General features: G+C 36.7%; 1 protein-coding gene across 1 annotated transcript; it reads left to right on the forward strand.

Annotated features, from left to right (window-relative positions):
• Positions 1 to 515: 515 nt before the first annotated feature.
• On the forward strand, positions 516 to 9,052 carry LOC132545291 (protein FAM8A1-like). Its single transcript, XM_060208963.1, has 5 exons — positions 516 to 957; positions 1,411 to 1,531; positions 2,343 to 2,490; positions 6,429 to 6,589; positions 6,883 to 9,052. Exons 1-5 carry the CDS (start codon positions 516 to 518, stop codon positions 7,049 to 7,051), a joined length of 1,041 nt encoding a protein of 346 aa, XP_060064946.1. The 3' UTR covers positions 7,052 to 9,052.
• The last annotated feature ends 1,548 nt before the right edge of the window (positions 9,053 to 10,600 follow it).

Consider the following 10,600-nt stretch of genomic DNA (forward strand, 5'->3'; position numbering starts at 1 on the left):
TTACATTCACGTGTTGTTTTTTTCGTAATTCATTGATCAAGATCAATTGAGTAAAAATAATTTACGTTACCTTCCACTCTGATAACGATGCCACTGTCGCTTGTCGTTGTTTTATAAGTCAAGAGAGTCTTGGTAGCTAGCTAGTCTACACATGTACTTTTCGTACTTTCTATTTAAGAGGAAGTAGACCTAGAATTAGAAAGCATGGTGACAAGAAGCGTGTTCGATTTAGGGTAATGCTTGTTTCTCGTGTTCATGGTTGTTGATGTCCGCATTGCTTCATTTGACGCATCTTAATGATTCTTATCTACGACTATACAAAATAATTTCTGAATAAATTAGTTTTGGAAAAGGGAAATATTTTAATTCTTTGTATTATTGTTTTTTGCAATCAATTATATGTCGATAATAACAATGTGCTTTCCACTTTATCAAGTACGTGTCGCTCTGCTGACAGACGACTGAGTGTTTCAACGACCCGACAAATCGAGCTTACCGGAACAACATTTTCCAGTATGGCGTCACACGAAAACAGACCAGAGAGTCAAGAGAAACACAGACTCGATTTACCACGTCCACTTATCACTGGTGGGTCAAGATGGGATAAAACGATTCCAGACACTCAAGGGAACATGTTTTCATCAGAAGTTAATGATACGACAATGCCAGAGTACAAAAACGCACAGGAATATGCAAGAGCTCTTCAACCATGGCTGTATCAGTATAGAATTTGGAGTCTTCTTAGATCGACGCCATCCGCGTTTCCTTACCAAATGATGAATTGTATGTCCCCTGTTAGTCCGTTAACAAGCTCGCAACCAAACGTCGGGGGAATGAAAAACCCACTAATGACAGGTGTCCCTCGAGCACAGACACCCGGGGCCGGGCTAAGTAGCCAGACCCCGCCCACTTTTGAAGGTCGGGCGAGACCGACAACAAATGTTAATATCATTCGGGGTAGGTGTGACACGTAAAAAAGAACCCAAAGCACTATTTTCTCGCAATTTCACACATCGTATGTCGCAACTTGATGTTGTTTTCAAGCACTTTGCTCTCGGTAGCTGCAAGGATGTTGCTCTAACGGCATTTTTTGGCTTTGCAATTGTCGATAAAAAGAATAGGCTTGGAATGTGGCCTTGTCTAGAGAAAAAAAAACCATGTTATTCATGTACCATTTATATACTAACCTGTCTAGATTTCAGAGATGTAAGGAGAACGAACATGTTACTTAAAATATGGATTTTTGTTAAGCCATGATTTCGCGCTTTTAACATGTAACAATGCTCTGTTAATAAAGAATATTATTGAAAGACAATCTTTTTTAAGATGAAGAAATATGTAACTATGTATAATATAGTATATGAGAGACATGAACTTTATGATGTAATGATGAAATCATTGATTCTTCAGGAACAGAGTACACAATCCCATCTCTATGGAAAAGAGTCCTGGCAGAATTGGTGGATTTCGCTGTGCTTTTTTATATGAAGATAATTGTCACAGTGATTATACTGAGGCAGATGGGATATTTGTAAGTGTAATGTAATGTTGTAGGTTATAATACAAAGACAAGTGGGATACTTGTATGCTGTAGATGATCATATTGAAACCAATGGGATACCTGTAAATGCTTATTTAATGAGACAGACGCAGTGCATGTACCTTATGTTCTCTCTAAAATAAGAAACAAGTTGTTTGTTTTAGAAAATGCAAAATTTGGATTGTTAAAATTTACCTTACTGTGTTATCATTGAATGGTTTTAGTAAAAAAAAGTGTTTAAGAGAGTTGGTTGTAGTTACAGTTGATAAATTGGGAACAGTCTGTTGACATACATGAAAATGTAATTCTTTACTTAAGCTTTGATTGGAAAGATTTTTAGTTTCGTGCTGGAAAAATGGCTGAAAGAAAAACATTTTTGCAGAAAAGGTTGTTCTTTCATACCAGCATGAAACTAAGAAATATTCCTATCAAAATGTTTTTGTTTTTTTTTTTTTGTTTAGAAATAAAAAGAAAATATCAGCAAATTGGAAAGCTGTATTTTGCGTACAAACAACAAAAAAATAGTGATCATGCCATAGTCCAGTCTGTTTTTATATCACCAGTATTTATCAGTAGTAGACCTACCTGAATATCAATCTGAAGTAAAGGCTTTCTGTTCAGACTAACTCTATTGCAATTGGAATTAATTTGTTGCGTTTATTTTGCCATACATGGAATTGTCATTATATTTAATAAAATGACACATTTTAAGAAGTTCTTTGATCTAGACTCTAACATTTCAAATTCTGCAGGTGTTGTTTATGTATATCATTTAATGTAAACTAGGTCAACTGTTTTGTAGACGAGATGACAACAATATACTAGATGTGCATCTAGATCTGGTGCCTGTGCTGGATTTTGCAAAAGTGGATTTGGACGAAGCCCTGAATTTCACATCAGAAATAATTGCGCTAGAAATTGTAAATCGTGTCTTTATCACACTTTTCGAGGTATGTCCTATACTTTGTTACTCTTGTGTTATGTATCCTCATTAGTCAAAGGATGTTAATCATGTCAAGTGTGTTAGTCATGACAAAGGTTTTTGTCATGATAAGGGTGTAAGTCATGACAAGGGTTTTAGTCATGATAAGGGTGTAAGTCATGACAAAGGTTTTTGTCATGATAAGGGTGTAAGTCATGACAAAGGTTTTTGTCATTATAAGGGTGTTAGTCATGACAAAGGTTTTTGTCATTATAAGGGTGTAAGTCATGACAAAGGTTTTTGTCATTATAAGGGTGTTAGTCATGACAAAGGTTTTTGTCATTATAAGGGTGTTAATTATGTCAATGGTTTTTGTCATTATAAGGGTGTTAGTCATGACAAAGGTTTTAGTCATGATAAGGGTGTTAGTCATGACAAAGGTTTTAGTCATGACAAGTGTGTTAGTCATGACAAGGGGGTTTTATGTCAATGGTTTTAGTCATGTTTTAAGGGTGTAAGTCATGACAAAGGTTTTTGTCATTATAAGGGTGTTAGTCATGACAAAGGTTTTTGTCATTATAAGGGTGTTAATTATGTCAATGGTTTTTGTCATGACAAAGGTTTTTGTCATTATAAGGGTGTTAATTATGTCAATGGTTTTAGTCATGACAAGGGTTTTAGTCATGATAAGGGTGTTAGTCATGACAAGGGTTTTAGTCATGATCAGGGTGTTAGTCATGACAAGGGTTTTAGTCATGATAAGGGTGTTAGTCATGACAAGGGTTTTAGTCATGATAAGGGTGTTAGTCATGACAAGGGTTTTAGTCATGATAAGGGTGTTAGTCATGACAAAGGTGTTAGTCATGATAAGGGTGTTTGACAAGGGTTTTAGTCATGATAAGGGTGTTAGTCATGACAAGGGTTTTAGTCATGACAAGGGTGTAAGTCATGACAAGGGTTTTAGTCATGATAAGGGTGTAAGTCATGACAAGGGTTTTAGTCATGAGGGTGTTAGTCATAGTCATGATAAGGGTGTAAGTCATGACAAGGGTTTAATTCATGATAAGGATGTTAGTCATGACAAGGGTTTAAGTCATGATAAGGGTGTTAGTCATGACAAGGGTTTTAGTCATGATCAGGGTGTTAGTCATGACAAGGGTTTTAGTCATGATAAGGGTGTAAGTCATGACAAGGGTTTTAGTCATGATAAGGGTGTTAGTCATGACAAGGGTTTTAGTCATGATAAGGGTGTTAGTCATGACAAGGGTTTTAGTCATGATAAGGGTGTTAGTCATGACAAAGGTTTTAGTCATGAGGGTGTTAGTCATGACAAGGGTTTCAGTCATGATCAGGGTGTTAGTCATGACAAGGGTTTTAGTCATGATAAGGGTGTTAGTCATGACAAGGGTTTTAGTCATGACAAGGGTGTTAGTCATGACAAGGGTTTTAGTCATGACAAGGGTGTAAGTCATGACAAGGGTTTTAGTCATGATCAGGGTGTTAGTCATGACAAGGGTTTTAGTCATGATAAGGGGTCAAGGGTTTTAGTCATGATAAGGGTGTAAGTTACGACAAGGGTTTTAGTCATGATCAGGGTGTTAGTCATGACAAGGGTTTTAGTCATGATAAGGGGGTTTTAGTCATGATAAGGGTGTTAGTCATGACAAGGGTTTTAGTCATGATAAGGGGTTAGTTGACAAGGGTTTTAGTCATGATAAGGGTGCAGGGTGTTAGTCATGACAAGGGTTTTAGTCATGATAAGGGTGTTAGTCATGACAAGGGTTTTAGTCATGATAAGGGTGTTAGTCATGACAAAGGTTTTAGTCATGATAAGGGTGTTAGTCATGACAAGGGTTTTAGTCATGATAAGGGTGTTAGTCATGACAAGGGTTTTAGTCATGATAAGGGTGTTAGTCATGACAAGGGTTTTAGTCATGATCAGGGTGTTAGTCATGACAAGGGTTTTAGTCTTGATAAAGGTGTTAGTCATGACAAGGGTTTTAGTCATGATAAGGGTGTTAGTCATGACAAGGGTTTTAGTCATGATAAGGGTGTTAGTCATGACAAGGGTTTTAGTCATGATAAGGGTGTTAGTCATGACAAGGGTTTTAGTCATGATAAGGGTGTTAGTCATGACAAGGGTTTTAGTCATGATAAGGGTGTTAGTCATGACAAGGGTTTTAGTCATGATAAGGGTGTTCTTCATGACAAGGGTTTAAGTCATGATATGGTTGTTAGTCATGACAAAGGTTTTAGTCATGAGGGTGTTAGTCATGACAAGGGTTTTAGGTGTTAGTCATGACAAGGGTTTTAGTCATGATAAGGGTGTTAGTCATGACAAGGGTTTTAGTCATGATAAGGTTGTTAGTCATGACAAGGGTTTTAGTCATGATAAGGGTGTAAGTCATGACAAGGGTTTTAGTCATGATAAGGGTGTTAGTCATGACAAGGGTTTTAGTCATGATAAGGGTGTTAGTCATGATAAGGGTGTTAGTCATGACAAGGGTTTTAGTCATGATAAGGGTGTTAGTCATGACAAGGGTTTTAGTCATGATAAGGGTGTTGGTCATGACAAGGGTTTTAGTCATGATAAGGGTGTTGGTCATGACAAGGGTTTTAGTCATAAGGGTGTTAGTCATGACAAGGGTTTTAGTCATGATAAGGGTGTAAGTCATGACAAAGGTTTTAGTCATGATAAGGGTGTTAGTCATGACAAGGGTTTTAGTCAAGGGTTTTTGTCATGATAAGGGTGTTAGTCATGACAAAGGTTTTAGTCATGATAAGGGTGTTAGTCATGACAAAGGTTTTAGTCATGACAAGTGTGTTAGTCATGACAAGGGTTTTAGTCATGACAAGGGTTTTAGTCATGACAAGGGTGTAAGTCATGACAAGGGTTTTAGTCATGATAAGGGTGTTAGTCATGACAAGGGTTTTAGTCATGATAAGGGTGTTAGTCATGACAAGGGTTTTAGTCATGATAAGAGTGTTAGTCATGACAAGGATTTTAGACATAATAAGGGTGTTAGTCATGACAAGGGTTTTAGTCATGATAAGGGTGTTAGTCATGACAAGGGTTTTAGTCATGATAAGGGTGTTAGTCATGACAAGGGTTTTAGTCATGATAAGGGAGTTAGTCATGACAAAGGTTTTAGTCATGATAAGGGTGTTAGTCATGACAAGGGTTTTAGTCATGATAAGGGTGTAAGTCATGACAAGGGTTTTAGTCATGATAAGGGTGTTAGTCATGACAAGGGTTTTAGTCATGATAAGGGTGTAAGTCATGACAAGGGTTTTAGTCATGATAAGGGTGTTAGTCATGACAAGGGTTTTAGTCATGATAAGGGTGTTAGTCATGACAAGGGTTTTAGTCATGATAAGGGTGTTAGTCATGACAAGGGTTTTAGTCATGATAAGGGTGTTAGTCATGACAAGGGTTTTAGTCATGATAAGGGTGTTGGTCATGACAAGGGTTTTAGTCATGATAAGGGTGTTGGTCATGACAAGGGTTTTAGTCATAAGGGTGTTAGTCATGACAAGGGTTTTAGTCATGATAAGGGTGTTGGTCATGACAAGGGTTTTAGTCATGATCAGGGTGTTAGTCATGACAAAGGTTTTAGTTATGATAAGGGTGTTAGTCATGACAAGGGTTTTAGTCATGATAAGGGTGTAAGTCATGACAAGGGTTTTAGTCATGATAAGGGTGTAAGTCATGACAAGGGTTTTAGTCATGATAAGGGTGTTAGTCATGACAAGGGTTTTAGTCATGATCAGGGTGTTAGTCATGACAAGGGTTTTAGTCAAACAGTTTACATTTCAATTTTGTTCCCGGAGGGGCATTCATGTCGTAATGACATATCTGGTTTTTTTTTAATATGGTGTACTATTATCCAACCTGATCTGTTGTAATCTCAACAGTCACTTATCACAAATCTGCCATTATGTCAATTGTTGTGGTTCTCTATGTAGACGCTGTGCATACGGCAAGGTTATGGATCCGTTGGAGGCGCTACTCCAGGAAAAAGAATTCTTGGTCTAAAGGTGGTATCGTGTGAGGAAGTTATTGTACCAGCTCATTTTAGGAATGGCCGTGTGATTGTTGTCCCAGCACAGAACGTTGGCATGGTCAGGTATAATAAACTAACTGAAACTAACCAAAGGGGAAGTTAGCCAATATTTTGCTCTAAAATGCTACAACTTCTTAATGTGTGGGTAGATTTCCATCAAATTTGATCTAAAACATTATTTCAGATGGTTTATCATTTCTTAAATTCTAAAAGTTGATTTGACCCCTGAAGGTATGGTGGCAGGGCCCTGAATGGGAAAATTAGTCAATAATTTTGCTTCAAAACGCTACTTTTTCGATAAGGCTTGAAATGGATTTAAGCCAGATGTTCTTATGTATGTTTGTTTTTTATTTCAGTGCCTTGGTGAGATCTACTATAAAGAATTTTACAATGGCCTTTTTATTTCCGGCCTGTTTTACCGTTTTCTTTTTTCGACATAGTCGAGCAGCTTACGATGTGATTGCCAAGACGATAGTTGTTCAAGCTCCATATCCACACATACATCAACATCAGCCCCCTCAGTGATTGGCATCAGGATATATCAGAGCCAAGAGTGAGAGGCATCAGATGTTATAGTCACCTTTTGGAGTGACACGCTTCAAATCTTATGGTCAGATTTGAGAGTGACTGACATCAAATTCTACATTTGCTTCCAATGTGACAGGCATCAAATCCTTTCATCAGCTTAAAAAGCAGTATCAAGTCTTGATTTTGTCTCGGGCATTAAATCTTAGTAAGTTTCAGCATGAAGGGCCTCAAGTTCTTTATCACCCTCCAAACAGACAGTGATGAGTATTGAATATTGTTTCAGTTGTGACATCACAATTCTGTTGATTAAACCTAGACTAGTCAATACATTTTGTGTAATTGTTGTTACAACACACCTATGTCCAACACAGTTGTGACAAGATTTAACCTTACTTATTCAACCCAATAGTGATTTTGTGAATTTGTGAAATAGGATTTCCCAAGTCTCAGTTGCATATTTATGTATTCAGATATTTGATCTTTGATCATTGTGATGTGATAATATGGTGTTACATCATGAGTTGATAATGCCACATCAAAGACGCTGAATCTGTTTGATTGTGTCCTCCACATTTTGTTTCAGATCTGTCAAAATGAAACTTCTCTTGAATCATGTGATCTTAAGTTTGTTTTTATTGGTCCCCTGCTGGTGAAACTGGAGGTGACAATAGTGTCTCTCTGTGTCCGTCCGGGACGGACGGATGTTGGTTTCCAGACGATAACTTGAGAAAAGATGGATAGAATTTAATGAAACCATTTGGTGTTAGGTTATGAGGTAATACAGTGTGGGATTGAGTTTGGGGTTTAAAGGTCAACTGCAAAGGTCACTATTGCTAACAATAGATATTTGATGTCAAATTTTTGGTTTCCAAATGATAACTTCAGAAAGGATTGATGAATTTGGTTGTGACTTCATATAATGTCAGCTTATGAGGTAATACAGAGTGGGATTGAGTTAGGGGTCGAAAGGTAAGCTTTGAAGGTTACTGATGCTAAAAAAAACCTATTTTTTCATCAAATTTTGGTTTTCAGATAATAATTTCTGAAAAAGATTGACAGATTTGGTTTAAACTTCATAAATTGTGGGAAAAGGTTAACTAGGAAGGTCACTGTTACTAAAAATTGACTTTTATTGTCATATTTTGGCTTGCAGATGATAACTTGAGATAGGGTTGACTGATTGTATTTAAACTGGATGCAATCTGATACAATCAGAACATATTTAGAGTGGGATAGATTTAGGGGTCAAAAGGTCAACTATGAAGGCTGTGAAGGTCATGTACTACAATAGACATTTATCACCATTTTTAGGGCCCTATATCAAAGATGCAGGAAGCAAAATTTGTCAAAATAACATTAGTGGTCAACAGATCAGTGTTCAAGGTCACTGTGTCAAAAGGTCAAGGTCAAAATTTACATCTTTTCATATATACTGACAATGTAACTAGAATGGTCAACTTTACCCCTAAAGGTCAGACACAAAGCCAGGTCCTTTCTGATGTCAGTGTTTTAGTTTGTTGATTAGGGATGACAAACTTGATTAAAACTTCATACAGTATTAAGCACTAACTATAAGCTTGTTTCATATGGGAACTTTGTATTATAAACTCTCGTATGAAATGAAAACTCATTGAAGGTCCTTGGTATACACTCAATTCTTTAGTTACTGGTGCACGTATGAGTGTGATATATAAATTCAGTGAAGCAAGTCATTATACCATGTTGAAACTATGTTGTTATCGGTTAGATAGATTGTTATCATATACTGTTTTATACTGTAATCTTGTTTTCTCTTGTTTTTAAATAATTCACATTTTCATAATTATTCTTATTTTGTTTTCACTACCCAAAGTAAGTATGTATGTATCTGCATCATCTGTAATATTTAGTACCTGTATAATGCTGTTTGTTTGATATGAGAATTAATATATGTATATTACAGTAGCAGATGGATATTGAAGTAACAATTTTCAAATTAAATCATACATATTTCTTGTTCGACTAGTTGTTATATTGTTTTTATATGCCGCAGGAGGCTGTCGTATATTGGTGTCATCTTCTTCGTCCGTCCGTCCGTACGTTCATTTCTTGTGAACGCAACTCCTCCTAAACTAATCATCAGATTTTCACGAAACTTGCGCAATGTCACTACTACAATGGGTAGATGTGCATGAAGGGGCAATGTTTTGGTTCGTTGATTTTTGTAAGATTTATGCCATTTTCAACTTTGTATCTGTAGCTTGCTCTTAGTGGAGCTTTGTGAACGCAACTCCTCCAAAAATAATCATCAGATTTTCTCGAAACTGCTCAATGTCACTACTACAATGGGTAGATGTGCATGAAGGGGCAATTTTACAGTTCATTGATTTTTGAAAGATTTATGCCATTTTATCTTGATCTTTTGTGGCAGCGTATGTTGTGTCCACGGCACTCTTGTTATAAAATAGTTTTCTTTTGTTTGTTAAATTCTTTTGATATAACTAATCTAAGAGTTTGTTTGCCTGGTTTATTGCCCCTGAGTCCAGTGAGGGTCATTTTGAGGCGAGGTCTCCTTACAATGAGACATCCACTGAGTGACTAGCTAGTAGATATCTCACTGAACACACAGAAGGTATGTAACATGCCATGCAGAATCATTAGTGTACAGTGCAATACCCCAGGACACAACCAGGTCAACACAGACTGTCTGTTTCTGTAGAAACATAAACTATCACGGGAAACCAAGAGTCTAACATTACCACAATGTCCATGCATTTACAGAGTTCTATAAAGTTGTAGTTAAACATGTTTTCTGTATAAAATGAAATGAATTGGAGTTACTGTGGCTGTGAACAAGTTCTTTACCGTCTGAATTTTGTGCATCTGAGGAAATCTCATCAATATACAAGATTTTTGGGGAAAATATCACAATAAGACATGTGTAAAAATGATAGATCGTTGAATAATACCAATCAGTAGTTTGATATCTGCTACCATGTCTGCTTATATAAACTTGGCCCAATAAAATGTCTCCAATCACCTCAGATAAAAAGAGTTTCAAATACACGCTCTGAGCTTAATTTTACGTAAGAAAATGAATGTTCTTGGGTAACATTCGGTCTTTTTTAATCTTAACTGAATTCCGTCAAAGTCATAATATTGATATACAGCTCCATCCTTTGTACAAATGAGCAGAACTGAAGTGAAAGATGGAGAGCCAGAAATTGTTGTTTACATTTACTATTTGATTGTTTACACATGTGCAAGAAGTGGCAAGACTATAGGGAGGTGATTAGGCGCATCTGATACAAACACAAACTAATATTTAGGGTATGTTCAGGGACGAGGAGTGTATTGGTACTATGAAAATGTTGTAGATAAAGAAAGGACCTTTCGATACCGGTGTGATATGCATGTATAGATGACAATTTCTATCCACAATTATCACTTGAATGCCGACCCGTGCTCGGGTCCTTATTTCCCTCACTTCTTATTGGGACAAAGTTGAGACTTTCCTGGACTCCAAGTTGATATATAAAACAGAATAGTCAAAATCAGACTATCAGG

This window comes from Ylistrum balloti, unplaced genomic scaffold, assembly GCF_031769215.1.
Source record: "Ylistrum balloti isolate Yb309-2 unplaced genomic scaffold, AGI_CSIRO_Ybal_v1 Utg369840, whole genome shotgun sequence".
In the NCBI taxonomy this organism is placed as follows: domain Eukaryota; kingdom Metazoa; phylum Mollusca; class Bivalvia; order Pectinida; family Pectinidae; genus Ylistrum; species Ylistrum balloti.

Excerpts from the sequence above, each read along its gene's own strand:
- LOC132545291 (XM_060208963.1), top strand. The coding sequence starts at position 516 with ATGGCGTCACACGAAAACAGACCAGAGAGTCAAGAGAAACACAGACTC. Across the intron at positions 958-1,410 it reads AAATGTTAATATCATTCGGG|GAACAGAGTACACAATCCCA; the intron begins GTAGGTGTGACA and ends TTGATTCTTCAG. Across the intron at positions 1,532-2,342 it reads CTGAGGCAGATGGGATATTT|ACGAGATGACAACAATATAC; the intron begins GTAAGTGTAATG and ends ACTGTTTTGTAG.